The following is a 15,106-nucleotide window of genomic DNA, read 5'->3' on the forward strand; positions in this document are numbered from 1 at the left end:
ATTGCCAAAGCCTGGTTCCTAATGGACTTGTGCTTTCAAGCCTTTTGTTTCCCGTAACCTTTCTAAGTGACATAAAGATGGCAGGAGAGGAAAAAGGGAGTTGCATGAACAGACATGAACATTTGTCTGTAGTGATTCACTAAGGTCTAAGACAAGGGAACTCAAACGGCATCTCCCCTGCGTCCAGGCATTTGTACCGTCCCTCCTCTGTTTGACTGTCAGCTTCTGTTAAATGGTCCTTCTTCAAGCTCTTTTCAGATTTGGTTGGAAATGAGTTCAGATGTTACCAGCACACATATGAACACAGTGTGCCCACCAGTGCCTTGATTCCATGGGAAAACAGGCTTAACTATTTCTTTCAGGAACATCGAGATAATGTGGGATACCACTCTTCGGGTGTAAAAGTTGACATTTAAAGAACATTAACATTAATACAGAAGTTGCTGCGTAACAAGATATAGTCAAGGTGAGGCAAGAGCTCAGTAGCTGATTACAACAGTCTTTTATTGCTCTGAAATATTATTTCATAGAGTCATGGACTGTTCCTGGCCTTACTCTGCTGATGTTACAGAAGCTCTAAAAACTGATACGGGGATCAAGTCTTATCCCCGCAGCTGGATCTGCACAAGAAGGAAGAAGATTCCTGCAGCTTCACTGAGACCCAGCAACTTCCACATCCAGCAAATCCGCCAGAGAGAGAAATACCCTGTTCCAAAAGAGAACTGGTGGTCTGACCTGAACAGATCATGTGCACTTGGGACAATAAATAAAAGGAAAAAAAAATGAGGTGGAACATCCTAGGAAAAAATATTGATGGGGAGCACTCTAGGCTTGCTGAGTCTGTCGTATCAAGAGGGACAGACTTGAGCTGCATTTGGGTGAGGAAGCACTGCAGCTGGACACTAAGAGAAGCAAACGAATTTTTGTTTCCTCTAACCTTTCCAAGTGACATAAAGATGGGAGCAGAGGAAAAAAGGAATTGCAGGTTTCAAGGTGCAGCTCGTCTCTGCCCTCCCGGCACCGAAGCACAGCCGGGCGCTGCCGGCGCGATGCGGCTGTGCCAGGCGCTGCATTTCAAGGATGCGCTGAAACTCCTGCCTGACTCGGTCACTTCATAAAGGTACTGCTTGTCCACGCATTCCTCTATATTGCTTTCCTATGTCTTCTAAGGGGAATTCAAAGCTGTCTGCGTCTCTATTTTTTCCAAATATGACTTTTTTTAAGCCTGCATCCTGGAATTCCTGTGCTTGAAACATACATAATCCCAGTTACACTTAACTCACAGTTTCAGCTGCCCTCCCTGTGCAGCATAACCACTGATCCTGACAGATTTCTTACCTGTGCCTCGCTGCTACTATTTTCTGCTCTTGCTGCAAATCTTCCTTAGGATTTTTAAACCAACAGAGCTACTTCCCTTTTCCACTTGATGTAGCCCTGTGGTACAGTATAGAAAGGGCCAAGAGGAGGGCAGGAGTGGTCAGGACTGTAACTACCCCATTTATATCTCCTTTTCTCTTGCTAGCAATGATGCTTCAGGTGCAGGAACAAAAGCAACCCTGTGTGGAAATCCCACAGAGATTTCTCTGTTCTACCACCCCAGGAGCTGGGGCCGCCAGGCTGCACGGAAGCAGGGCTCCCAGCCGGGCTCCCAGCCCCAGGCACTGGGGATACTGGAGTATAAACACGTGCCTTTCAGGAAACGAGACAGTAAGAGATTTGACATTATTGGTTCAGTTCATAAGAGATACTCATCAGCATGGAAAGGACAATGTGTAACTATGCAATTTCAGTGCAGTGGGTGTTTCGATTGTTTCTTTTTCTTGCTTTTCTTTCCACTTGCTGTAAAATCAGGCAAAGTTTTGCAAATGAAAGTCCCATCCTGAAACTCTTTAAGTTTTCTTTTGAGGGGCAATTGTATGTTGCCAGCATCAATGAAGGATGCAGGGAACTTGGTACACAGAAACACTAGAAATTGGGTTTACCTGTATTATTTTTTGGGGGGAACAAAAGCCAAATTACACTCCCACCCCCATCCCAGAAAGCTGCATGAATGCACATAAGAAGTATGCACGGTCTGTTTGCTCCAACGGACTACTCCGTATGCAACTCTGGAACTGAATTTGGCTTTGAGTTGGAGCTGGTATATTGCCCCAACTAGTACTTCTCCCCAGGTCCAGTGTTTTATTCCCTTTTCCAGATACTTATATTTAAACGGTGCTGTAGGAAGTGGCTACCTGCAAGCAAAGCAAACATTGTTCTTCGCAGGAGGTAGGTACTGAAATTGCATTTTTACAGTTTTTGAGAAAATAATGGGATCAAAGCAAGGACTTTGTTTATCACATGAAGTTGGATTCACTTGGTTAGAATAATGACTTTTAATTATCCGCAGGGAAAGGCAGTTTGGCTGCTAACAGAGAGGACAAACATGTGGGTTGTGACCCTGTGTCGAGGGGAGATCAGCACTGACTCCACTCAACACAAGATCAACACCCTGGAGAGTAAAAATCAGCGTAACAAATTTATTTTACATGTATTTGTGATTAGACACAAAGACAAAAAGCTTAGCTGATACGCTGAATACCGATTAGGTCTGTAAAGTCCCAATGCTGTTGTTAGTTCACATAAAAACACCTTTGTGAGTTTACATACCTCATTGTACCACACAACCTTTTTTTGGTTTATTATCTCCAGTATCAGTCTCAACCTCTGCTTTTAAACAAAAGAGAGACACTAAATATAGCTGATCATGGCAAGGCAAAAGTAACAACAGGGAACTTTTTACAATGAAAGCATTGTCTAGTAGCAGAGAGGTTCCTAAGGTGCCATCCCTGGATGCCCAGGGAGCCCCGGGGCTTTTAGGGGGGGTCGGTTCCTTAAGCCAGAAATACTTTTTCGGATTTCGGACGTCAGGAAAGCATCACCACAGCTGGGAGAGTGGGGTGCTCCCATTGCTGCAGCTCCTCCTGCTGCCTCCTGGGACGCAAGTTTGGGAACCACTGCGCCGGGAAACCACTTCTGGTTTGTGGCTTGTTTTTTAACTAGGTGAAAGTGGCATGTTTAGAAACATAAATAACTACAGCCCCAGGGCATGCCGGCGTTATAAGGGTAAGTCCCTTTGTGGTAGATGCTGAACCTATGCCGTCTTTCTCAGCAGTGGGTATTCAAACCCTCCTTTCCTTTCCTTTCTCCTCCGCTTTCCTTGGAAGGAAAACATTACACATTGATAAAAAGAGACTTCCACCACTTTCCTGCCCATTTGTTTGACCCCAGAATCTTGCAGAAAACAGGCTTTGGACAGTATATTGCATCTTTCTAAAGGCTGACAGACCCATGTGTCTTCCCTATGAGGCACCTCTTATTTGGGATTAAAGTACCCACCCAAGGGCGGCTTCAGCTCGGTAGAGTCTGAGGGACGTGGATGCACTTCCCAGGTTTGGGACTGGCTGTGGACATTCGCCGTGAAGCGCAGACCTGGGTGGCTCCACGCCTCCGGCGGCCGAGCTCTCTCCCGGCACCAGTGGGGCAGCCCAGCGCGAGGGACCGATTCGGCTGGCCAAATATGATCCTTCGCACAAGCATCAGCAAGATGCTCTTTTTTAATTGTTGGCTTTCTCCCCTCACCCTGCAGCGATGGCTTGAGGGCCTGATGTTCAGAAGCCACCTGAAGTACCCCTGGGGCAGGCTGTCAAGTCACTGCAGGCGAAGTGCTCTTGCAACGAGGTTTGGGAGAAGAAAAACCAAACAACCCCACGGCAGCGCCGATATTGCTGGTTTTATGTGTTTGTAAGTAGTTGAGAGGGGGTGATCACTGATTAAGTACCCAGTATTAACTGCTCTTAATCACTGCTCTGGAGTCTAATGGAGCTCTTGTTTACACATAACCGTGCCTTGTAGCTGTCATTAGCACACTTGACAGATGTGCTTATTGCCATCTTTACTGCGTATGTGTAACGGGCTTTTTAATTATTGATTCATCATTACCCCTTTATAAACTACTTATAAACGCCAAGAGAATGAACAATGCTTGTGTTTTTCTTTTTAAATCTCTTTCGGGTTTAAAAAAAATAACAGCTCCATGAAACAGCGTGGCTCTAGGGGCGGGGGGCATTGGACCTCAAAGTGGGGAGAAACAGATATATACAAATATATGAGGAAGCCTCCCCAGTTTAACTCAGTCCCCGAGGGCTATATATGAAATAGGCTACCTGAGTAGCTTTTGCTGTGCCTCTTCTTCTTCCTCCGTTTCCCAGATGGCCTCTGCTTTTCCCTGTCGGTGTGAGTTTGCCCTGGGGGGAGTGTTGCCGAACAAGAGGAGTCGGTGGCTGGCTCCTCCGAGAAGGACTTCTCTTGAGAGGTGTCCAACAGCGAGTCTGTACCAGGGTCTTCATTTTCCTTCGCCATCTCTTTCAACTCTGCCAGATGAGCCTCATCGCAGGCAGCGGACTGAGTGCTGCCAGAGTCGACCCCCGTCTCGCTCACCCGGGTTTCTGGCTCCTGTGCCAGCCTGTAGCTCTCTGAGCCATCAGCTGGGCATTCCTTGTCCTGGCCTTCTGAGATGGACCCGTTGAGCTGGTCTCTCAGAGCAGTGCCCGAACTGCTGCTCCCAAACCTTATCCCCGTGCCTATGTTAGCAGCAGAGAAGGCAATGGAGCTGCTCTTTGTGCTCAGCTGGAGGCTTGCCCAGCTGTCTGCCTGCTTCATCCCAGTGCCCGGCATGGGCTGACCGGCCCCGTCAGCTTCCACCAAGCTTACTGAAGGGCTTTCCGTCCAGGATTCTGGTGGCAAATTTCCTCCAGCATTGTTTTTAGATAACGCCTGGTTTGAAGCTGAGGCATTTGTAGCATCTCCACCCATCTCCATCAGAGCAGCAGTTGAGGCGGGAGTGCTTTCTGAGGGATGACCATCGTTGTTTTGCTTGGTCTTATCATTGATCTGCTTTCCTGCTCCTTGTGGATCCTTAATGCTCTTTCCTTTAAATAAAAAACATGCAATCAGCCACAGCTGCAGAGCTGCACCTGGAATCAACCAAGGTGCTTCTGCCACTGGGAGAGGTTACAAGCTAGCAGCTGCCTGTGAAGGGTGCACTGACTCTAACGCAGCTATGCGGAGGCAGCACCATTTTATCCTCCCTATACCTCCCCTCCTTATACCCCGTATGGTCAACCCAGTTGGACACCAAGGCTCCGTCTCAGGAAAGCCCCTGCTCTGTTTTCAGCAGGTGTTTATGTGTCTTTATTGCCAACCGGCTGATTTCCATGGAAGCCCCCAGTATCGCAACGGTGCCTGAAAGCCTATGGCAGGAAGAGGGAACCCACCTGTGAGGTCCTGAACCAGGTGGGACTGCTGGCTTGGCTGCATGAGGACTGCTGGCCCATCAGGCCTAATCCTGCCCTTGCAGAGCAGGTTTAGGAGAGCCACAGTGCATAAGTCAGGCTCTATGGTAGGCCAATGTCCTTCAACTTTATCTAATACGCACTGACACCAAGGTCAAGAGACCAAAGAAAAGCTAAACCCATGGGCTGTCTCCTAAAAAGCACCTAAAGGACTTGGGTCCTTCTGCAAATAGGGTTTTCTAGTCTTTAGACTCCCAAATGTAGAGTAAGACAGGGCGCAGCAGTCTCCGGCAGTGACCAGCTGTGCTACTGAGACTCGATAGCACGGAGGGGTCTTGTGTGGGGATGACACCAGTGCTCCATCAGCATGGTACCCATGGGCCGTGCCTCTCAGAGGGTTTATCAGCGCAGGTGCAAGGCCATGCTGCTCCAAATTGCTGCCAATTCCAGGGCAGACTTGGCTGACAACAGCTTAGGGCTCTCTACTCCTCTTCTCCACAGCACTGGCTGCAGAGCGTCCTTAAATAAATGTCCCAAATGCAAACACGAAGGCTTCTTGCTTATGTGCTTGGCTCAGGCTCAGGGGCAGATGGGAATGAATAGCTGCAGGTACAGTCGGGTCTGTGTCCTTACCAGACTGGCTCTCCTCTGGGCTCTCTGCAGGTGAGGTTTTAGGAAGTGCATCCGACTCATGTCTGTTCTTTGTCTTTCTCAGCGTGAACCCTTTCCTTATGTCAGCCAGCAGCGCATCGATGACGCACACCTCCTCCTGCTTCACCACCCCCTTCTTAACTGGGATAGAGAGAGAGAGACGGGCGTTAAATCTGCCCATGAGATGGGGCAGAAGGACACTTTGCAGTGATGCTATTGCCTGGGGCAGGTACTGCTGTCCCAGTATAAGCAACCACTGGGCAAAAGCAAGGCACCGATGCCCGGCCTGGGAGCAGCCCATGCTCCGTGCCCCTGCAGCAGCGTGTCCTGGCTGAAGCCAAAGGGTCTATCCGAAAGCCTGGGTGCTCCAGGCTGGCATCAGTGGCCCTAGCTCTGCTCGTCCTTGTGCCTGGTTGTACCAAGTCCTTGAAACTCCTCCTGTTTGCTATCTGTGTTGGTGGGGGCCTTTTTTTTGGGGGTGGGGGGGGATGGAGGGAAAATGATCTTTATTTTTCTTTCCACTCAGCTTCTTCCAATTATACTTTGCAGTTGTGCGTTTTGTTTTCATCCAGAGAAAGGCAGATGCAAGTTATCTGCGAGATTCTGGGGATGTCAGTAGTCTCTGGTAAAGAGACACTATTCAAGTGTATATGGGGATTTTCCCGGGGGAAGAAGTAAAATCTTTCTTGTTAGATTTGGGATTCAAAAGTTATGTTTAGAAACTGAAAAAGTTAACTGAAATGTTTCGATTTGATTTTTTTTCCTCTGCTGTTCAGTCAGCAAACCTAAAATTAACTTCTCTGCCCAGCTGCAACTGTGAAAAGTCAATTCTTAGCTATGGCTGCAAGACACCTAAAAGCCTTTAGTCAGCCAGCGCCTGGAAACCCACAAAATAAATTACTAGTACTGGTCCATTAAAGCAGGACCAGCAAAGAGCTCCTGTCGGCTCTCCCAGCCAATTTGGGATCGCAAGTCCATCTCTCTTTTTTGAAGCCCTTTCAGATACTCACTGACTTTTCCATTTTCTCCCTTCTGTCTCTTCCCCTCTTCTTCTTCCAGCTGTTTCTTCCTCTTCTCTGCTTTGGCAGCTTGCTCCTTTCTGTCCTTGTTTTCCTGCAGTGAGGTAAGAGGGACATAAGAAGGTTGGCTAAATGTCTGCTAGAAAAGTCAATGAAGAGAAAGATGATCTGCGGATGGTTGCAAAGGAGGAAGAGAAATTCTGGCCTAATCCTGTGCAATAAATAAAATGGGCATGGGGAGTAAGGACTGTGTTGCCAAGAGGGTGAGAGGGACACTGCTGGCTTGGCCGGGACTCCGCCACATCTGAGTAGGAGGTGGCAGCGGTGATCTGCCTAACACAGCTACCTACCAGCGTGCAGATCTTCTGCCTGACCTTTAGCTGAGGCAAAAGCGGAAGGTACCGAACCCACAATTTCCTCCAAACTGGTGGCTTTTTTACTACACATCCGCTTTCTGAGTCTTTTTGCTCAGGCTGGAGTAAATGGTTAAATTTTATAAGCCTGTTGCTCTAAAACTGACAGACTTGACTCCAAAGCATCTTTGTGACTCTGCAGCTACAGCTGCACTGAAATCACAAACCACCATGGTCTGGGCCAGGCCAGGAGCACCAGCACTGCATGAGGATGCAGTGGAGCAGGAATCAGACACCCCTTCCCCAGGTGACCTCATGCCAGGTGCTGAGAGGAGGAGGCCGTAACCAGCATCTTCCCCCCACCGGATTCGGGTGCCTGTCCCACCTCTGTCTGTTGGAGCAGAGGCATGCATCAGTACTAGGGATGCTCAGCATCACGTGTGCAGACGCCAACCTTCAGGGCTCGGATGAAGAGATCTCTGAAGGTCTTCATGGTGCTAAATATGTCCTCTAAGGACAACTTGCTTGGGTCTTCACATAGATAATTTGCAAGTTCTTCTCTCTTTCTTTCAATGGTTTCAAATTCTTCTTCCAGCTTTCTGGAGGCATCAATGCTATCCTGAAATGCATTTAATATACACAGTAAAACACCATCCAGAGGACAATGAGTGAAGTGCACTTAAAGAAAAAAGGATGTCAACATAAGAGCTTCGAGCAGGGCTCTGGAGCCCCAGCCTTTAACTCCAGCAGAGCTTATGGTGTGGGAAGAAACTGAGATTTGGAGATGATCTTTGCTCCTGGTGACTGTGCTAATGCAGTTTACAGGGGTGGCTTAAGCAAGACATGGAAAGCTCAACGCAAAGCTTAACCCCAAAAGAAGGGCTTTACTCTGGTGATCCACACCGAGGGTGAACATCTTCATTCAAAGTGAGGAGCAACACAACAGAGTGGAGAAAGTAGTTGGGGCAGGGGCCTTAAGAAATGGACTCACCAAAGGTATCTAGGTTTGGGGTGGAGCTGGTAAATAGACACCAATGGGTTGTGTGGCATTGCAGCCCATTTCCAAATCTGAGAGCATGTCTTGCAGCAATGTTTTCCACCCTCTCATGAGCCTCCTCAGCTGCGTATGTACTGTGTACTGCCTTTGTGTGTGTAATGGGGGAGATATAAGGGAGCTCCATTACTGACCTGGATAGGTTTCTCATACTGTTGTTTCACATCATCGTTTGATGATAAAATCTTTCGCTGAAGCTCCAGCAACTTCTTTAAATTGGTATTGGACTCTGTGCGTATAATATCAAGATTAATTCTGAAATCACACAGAACCCCACCATTAGTTGACACTCCAGCATCCTGCGCTGACCAAAGAGTGGACAAGTCTGAGCTGGTGGTTTGGTTGTCCCTCTGCTTCCCACCACTTCACTGAACTGAAACCTGAGCTCTGAACTCTGTACAGTCCAAGCTCATGGAAAACAGCCTCGCTCCACAGCACTTACGAAAAGGCTGCCAGGTCTACCTACAACTTTGTGTATTGAGTAGATGAATGCCCCCAAAGAAGTCCACCCATTCAAAGGGCTGTTCTCCACCCTCAGAGCTTGGCATTAGCTCACTTTCCGTGGTTGCAGGCACTTCAGAAACGCTTCTGGGTAGCTGGCCTTCACAAGCTCCTGCTACCACAAAGGCAGTGCAGATTTTGGAAGGGCCTGGGAGGCAACATTTACTGAATGCTCTGCAAATTTCAGCCCTAAGTGTTGCCAGCTGTAGTAGAACTATTATATATTACAGGGGTTTCAACATTCATCAACCAAATCTTTCAGTTAAAACTAAGTAAGATGCCATCTTGTTAATGTACTATATCAGCTGCGTGTGTCCTAATTTCTGGTACGTTGTTGATGTGTATGGGATTTATTTTTGTTTTTAGTTCAAAGGAAGTGACACACAATTTTACCCTGCTGCTTTTGAAACATATTCAAGATCCTTTGGCAGTTCCAGTAGGTCCGTGTGGCTGTTTTCTACTTCCTAAAGCGGAAGAGAGAAAGAAGTGTTATTTGCTGTTATGGCAGGAGCTGAGAGAGGAAGCTGGGGGGAAGAGACACGGGCAGAAGTGCTCGGGAAGGATGACTGCGCTATGTCCTGCTGCTGCCCTCCTCTGCAGTTTGCTTTTTCTCACAGAGCTGAGCTGCATTCAAAAGAGGATGGCACGTTCAGAGAGGGAAGGCATTGCTCCCAGGCTATAAAAACATACAAGAGGGCTGAATGTTGAGAAATACTCATAGTTCAAGGCAAAGCTGACCTGCTGCTGAGCTCTTCTTCTACCCTCTTCTGAAACACCTACTGTTGGCAACAGGAGGAGGCAGGTCTGTGGTCTGATGCAGTCTGACACTTCCTACAGTCTCAGGAGAGTATCAAAAGGGCTTGAATCTTATTTGCATAATTTACTTTCATGGCTGTGCTTGCTGAAGCTACTGCCAGCCAAAGCGGGGCTTGAACATGCATAACCGGAATGGAGGGACCTTGGTGAATGAAGGCAGAGCAGAGCATGGAGAAAAAAGGAAAAAAGAGAATTGCAGGGAACAAGAAAGCCATGGCGGCTTGGAGACGAGCATGAAAAGCTTGAGCATAGTCTGGTGGAAAAGGGAAAGGCGATGGAAAGGCAGAAGGGCTGAATGGGTATAGACCAGCCAGGATAGCTTTGTAGCCATGCGCTCTGCGGTTTGCAGCTGATGATGTGCAGATCGCACAAACATGAAAAAAGAAGTTCCAGCCATTGCTGGGAAAGATGCTGGAAGAAAGCAGAACAAGTCTTAAAATAAGGAGCTTCCTGAGTAGTTCCCACAAGCAACCTTCACCAGCCTAAGTGATTCAAATGTTCTCAACTTGTGACACTCTGCGGCTAGCCAGGGAGGATATGAATACGAGCGTGTGGCATTAACTGAAAGTAGAGTAAGAGAAATGGTTCATCCGTGATAAAATCCTCCCCCTTCCCTATTGCCCAGGACTTGGCAGTGGTACCTCCAGAATATGGTGGAGCAGCGTAATGCGGGTTTGGTTTGCTTTGGTTTCTGTTAGTTTGAGTAAAGTGCTGATTTTAAACCCATCGGCATCACCCGTGTGACTTCCCTACAAAACAGAAAGAAAGCAGATGTAACTCCTGTGTCCACCCAAATTACAATCTTAAAGGAGATCATACTGTAATGGGGGGAGGACAAGATAAAAGAAGTCCTTACGTAGTTCAGAAAGTTTCCAACTTTGAGAATCAGTTGACAAAAGAGCGGCAGGCGATGACTGTTCAGAAGATCTGAAAAACAAAAGCCTCTGTTACACCAGAACATTTCCTAAACTGCATTGAAATTGGGATTCTGAATTCCACCAAACCAAATCTGATACTTCAGCTTCGCAGCCCAATGGCCCAACCTGCAGAGAAACTGCTTCTACATAGATTCAATTCCAAGAGTTGTAAAAGTTTTTGTTGACTTACGTTTCTTTCTTTCTTTACATCTGGTCTCTCATTCCTAATGGAAAATAACCTGGAGCTGGACCCTCCTCACTAACAGCCATCAACTCGCTGCCTTCCTTGGAAATACCCCGATTTACCCTGGTGTGGGTGAGGGTAACTGGGCTCCAGTTTAATCTTGCAGACTCCATTCAGCTGTGCTGTGAAGCCTGTTCTGACAGTCCTGCGATTATCTGCCAGCTGCTAAAACCAGACACGCTTGCCCTGTTCTTGGTCTCGCATGGTGGAGGTGATTATCAGGGCATGAAGGGTACAGTCCCTGTCCTTGCTCTTACGACAGGGTGCTGCAGTGGTGTGCTTTCTGAAGCACTCAGCTTTGAGGCAGGAACAGCTCCAAAAGGACAACTGGGCTGCTGGGAAGACACTTTTTGGGGGAAGCTTCAATTTATTCCAGCAGGCAGCTGTAATGCCAGATGGAGAAACCCCCGGCAGCAGCTGGGGGAACCGGCTCTGTAGGACAGGCAGCACTTGACAGTGCCAAGAAGAGCATCGTGCTCTCAGTGGAGTGGGACCTGAGGTTTCTGCCACAGAAAGCCGAAATCTATTGCATAATCTCTCCATGTACTCATAAAATTGGAGCATCAGCAATTTATAGCCCAAAATAACAAACTTTTTCTTCTGGTTCCATTTATAGGCAGGGAATGACTAAAGCATCACTACTTTCTGGGGGAAGTTTGGGGTGTGCTTTTCTGGCAGCGGAGAAAATTGCTGTGTGAAGGTCTTAACGTGGCAAATAATGCTGGATGAATTAGCTGTAACAGGGCTAGCTCTGCTGTCTAAATTCAGCTCCTTTGAAAGGGCTGACAAGTTTCCAATGCTTCACTGTTGAAAGTGTTTCAGAGGAATACAGCTGCTGCAGAAAAAGAGGCCTGAGGGTGAGGGAAAATGATCTCTGGTCCTATTAAGGGCTTTGACCATCAGTGGAGATACATAAAGCTGCATCCCGTATTCTGCAGCGAACCAGTGAATGGACCACATTTTTGGGGGGCTGGGTAGACTTTGGGGAGTTTTTGGGGGGTTTACAGCTTCCTGTCATAGATAAGATCCAGAAGTAAGGTCAGGTCATTTACCTTCGCAGGCTCTCCGGATGGCTTCAGCTTTCGGCTGAATCATGTCCAGCACAACGGTGGTCTCTTCACAGATCAGCATACATTCAATGCGCAGCTGGTAGCTAAGGACAGAGATTGATTCAACGCATAAAGGCACTGTGATCTTGGCCAGCACAGTGGCCCTCTTCCTACATCACCAGTGAGTCTGGCAACCCCACAATATGGCTGTCAACCACATCCACATCAAACCAGTGTCTGTGGCTTGTGGAGGGAGGCGAGGGGCTGCTGCTTGCCTTGGGGACCAGCAGGGATGTAGTTTCTGCTGACGCACTGTGATCAGCAAAGAGAAGACTGACCACCGTCTGGGATATGGGGTCCCCCTTCTTGGCATTGCGTTTGGCACTGCCTTTCAGTAAGTTATGTGGCTTCCTTGGGCAGGTCTGACCCTGGGTCTGGGCCAGCTTCTGCTACTTCAGAGGGAGAGGAGGTCCTGGAGCAGCAACAGCCCGTCATCTAAGGGTAAGGGGGAATGGATGGCTCTACGGTGGAACGGGGGAATCCACCAGCTACATCCATCAGTGTCTGTCTGTGAGGCTCCTACAAAGAAACTTAAACTTCCCAGAGGTAAACCCAGAAAAAAATTGGGCTGAAGTTCATGACCAACACCCTACCTGGGAATTTGAAGAAGGAGAAGATAAAACTGATCTGCATTTGCAAGCTTTGATTTCTCTTCTTTGAAGGCCTTCAAGTTTTCTATCTAATGAGAAATAAAGAATCAAGAATGCAGGACTGCACTGCGTGTTCAACTCTGTGAAGTAAGGGTACCATTTTTCCTCCTGACCTCATGCTTTTCAGGCAGAAGCTTCAGCAACTGCTTCAGAACCTCAACATCGAACTTGGTCCGGTCCCCATTCTGGACCATGGCAGCCACCTCTTCGTTGGAGCTGCAGGGAGGAGAAGCAGAGTCAGCCGTCACCCAAAGGCCCCTCTTCCTCAGTCACACGCTACCGAGACATGTATCTGTGCAAGCACTTTCTCTCCAGTGAGAGCCACAATAATCCAAAATGAAAGATATGTCCCCGCGTAACTCAGAATCAGGACCTGGATCCCTGTTATGCCCCAAATTTTGTTTCTGGCCCTGGTCTAATGACTCAAGGCTGGAGATCAATCCTGCAACTCAGATGACTGTCTCTGGGCATTTGATTACATTAAAAAAAAATCTTTCATTCGTAACTTCTCCATTGGCCCTGTTTTGAGGAGGGGTTCAACCTCCAGAGGTGTCTCACAGCCTAAGTCACCCTAAGAGTTTGTGCCACAACTTACTTTATCTGTCACATGGAGATGTAACGCCTTTTCCAACTTACAGGGATGTTGTAGGTAAAAATTCAATTAAACCCCTAAACCCAGTATTTTAAAGACAGTATAGGAGAAACTGGGAAATGTTCCGATGTTTCAGTAACGCAGACTACCAAAGCACATTGGCTAGAGTAGATTTCATGAGGACCTTCCAGATACTATCCAAAACCTGCTCAAAGTTTTGTCAACTGTCACAAAAATTGGCCATATCTTACCATTTAAATTGCTTCAAAAATATGTTCAAATTGAGACTTTTCTTGGAGTCCAAAAATGTGATCTTCATTAAAGAAAAAGAAGATATCTCGTATTAGATGAGCTGTCTGCAGTGATCTTTATGCGAAAGAACGAGAGGGATCTCCTCACCTCCTTTGGTTCTGCCTTCACTGGTGCAGCCGTTTTCTCCTTGGGGGTTGGTTGTGGAAAGCAAAACAGCTGCTCTATGCTTGTGTAATTGGGCTCTATAGTTTCCTCGCTGCTGCTGCTCACTGAAGCCCACATTGAGTGACTTTCTGAAAAAAGACAAGGTATTCAGACTGGCTACAGGGACAGCTAAAAGTTCCTAGCTTTTGGGGCAACGTGAGTTGCTAGAAGGGACACTTCTCAAAAGATGAATGAAATAAGAAGTGACATATTAGTGCTGAACAAATGCTAACTATTTAGGAGACACAAGTCCCACAAGCAGGATCCAAGGGGCCTAAAGGGTAATTAAATCTGGTGCTCTACCCCAGGATGCGCTGGTAAGGGGATGCAGCACTGGGCACACAGAGGCCATACAGCCCCATCCCTCCCTATACAACTGCATTCTCCTCCACGGTAGGCAAACCGGATCAGCATGAGAAGGACCTCATCCATTTCTTTCCTAGTCCCATGGCTGATGTTATTTTTGCTTCCTTGCACGCTAGTTGAGGGATTGGCCACAACCTGGACATTTTCTGACTGTGGCCTTCCTCCATTTTTCATTTTATAATTGAGCCTCCTTGTATAATGCCGGCTATAGGACTGCTTGAATTAATTCCCACTGCACTTTCTTAAAAATCTTTTTTTAAAGAAACAAACATCACCCAATGTGCCTTTAGAAGTCTCTACTGAAATAATCCCAACAATTAACGGCTCCTGCCTTATTTAGACTTCACCTATGCCAACTTCCATGAAGTGGATGCCTTGCTTGTCTAGGACAAAGCTGACGTTGCCTGTCCTAGCTTCTTCTCACATTTCATGCTTCTCTTTGGGTCCGCTAGGACAGGGAAACGTAAGCCAAAAATCAAGAGACAAGTCAAGGATTCCCATGGCTCTCCAATTCTTCAATGTCCTTCTTGAACTGTGATGTGATCCTTACCTGCACTCTTACTCATGACTTTGATATACCCAGATGTAAGTATAGATGAATTCGAGAATGAAAGTCTGGGGAATCCAGATCAGAGCCTGTTGAGAACTCAAGCCTAAGGCATGTCACGGTGGATTAGGGAAATGTTCACATCCCTCCCCCTTCTTTTAATTTCAAAGTATTTTAGTTATAAACAGGCTATTCCAAACTACTGATTTAGTTGGAATGGTTATTATATTATATTAGTAATTTCACGCCACTTTTATTTATTTAAGCTCTGCAGGTCAGATGTAATAGAAATCAGGGAAGTTTTGTATCTAAATGGAGTCAACCACATTTGACAAACTCAAAGACAGTGTTTTCTCCCCTGGGTCACCCCTAAAGCAGCAGTGACTTTATGACAGAAGCACCCACCTCTCACCACGTTGGAGGGCAGCTTCTGCCAATTCAGCTTCTTCATTCTCAACGTTGGCGTCTTCACCGTCTTGTGGGGAGGCCTGCCCGAGC

The 15,106-nt window shown here is 47.2% G+C and overlaps 1 protein-coding gene across 1 annotated transcript; it reads right to left on the reverse strand.

Annotated features, from left to right (window-relative positions):
- Positions 1–2,650: 2,650 nt before the first annotated feature.
- Positions 2,651–15,089, reverse strand: LOC104081009 (inverted formin-2-like; the record flags this gene model as incomplete). Its single annotated transcript, XM_009583591.1, has 15 exons — positions 2,651–2,709; positions 4,206–4,970; positions 5,967–6,125; positions 6,995–7,097; positions 7,811–7,975; positions 8,545–8,665; positions 9,305–9,375; positions 10,369–10,476; positions 10,584–10,654; positions 11,941–12,041; positions 12,591–12,676; positions 12,761–12,863; positions 13,491–13,552; positions 13,639–13,784; positions 15,014–15,089. Coding segments are annotated over 15 exons (2,196 nt in total), but the record flags the coding sequence as incomplete, so codon positions are not given.
- Positions 15,090–15,106: the final 17 nt, after the last annotated feature.

Source organism: Fulmarus glacialis, unplaced genomic scaffold (assembly GCF_000690835.1).
Source record: "Fulmarus glacialis isolate BGI_N327 unplaced genomic scaffold, ASM69083v1 scaffold4908, whole genome shotgun sequence".
In the NCBI taxonomy this organism is placed as follows: Eukaryota; Metazoa; Chordata; class Aves; order Procellariiformes; family Procellariidae; genus Fulmarus; species Fulmarus glacialis.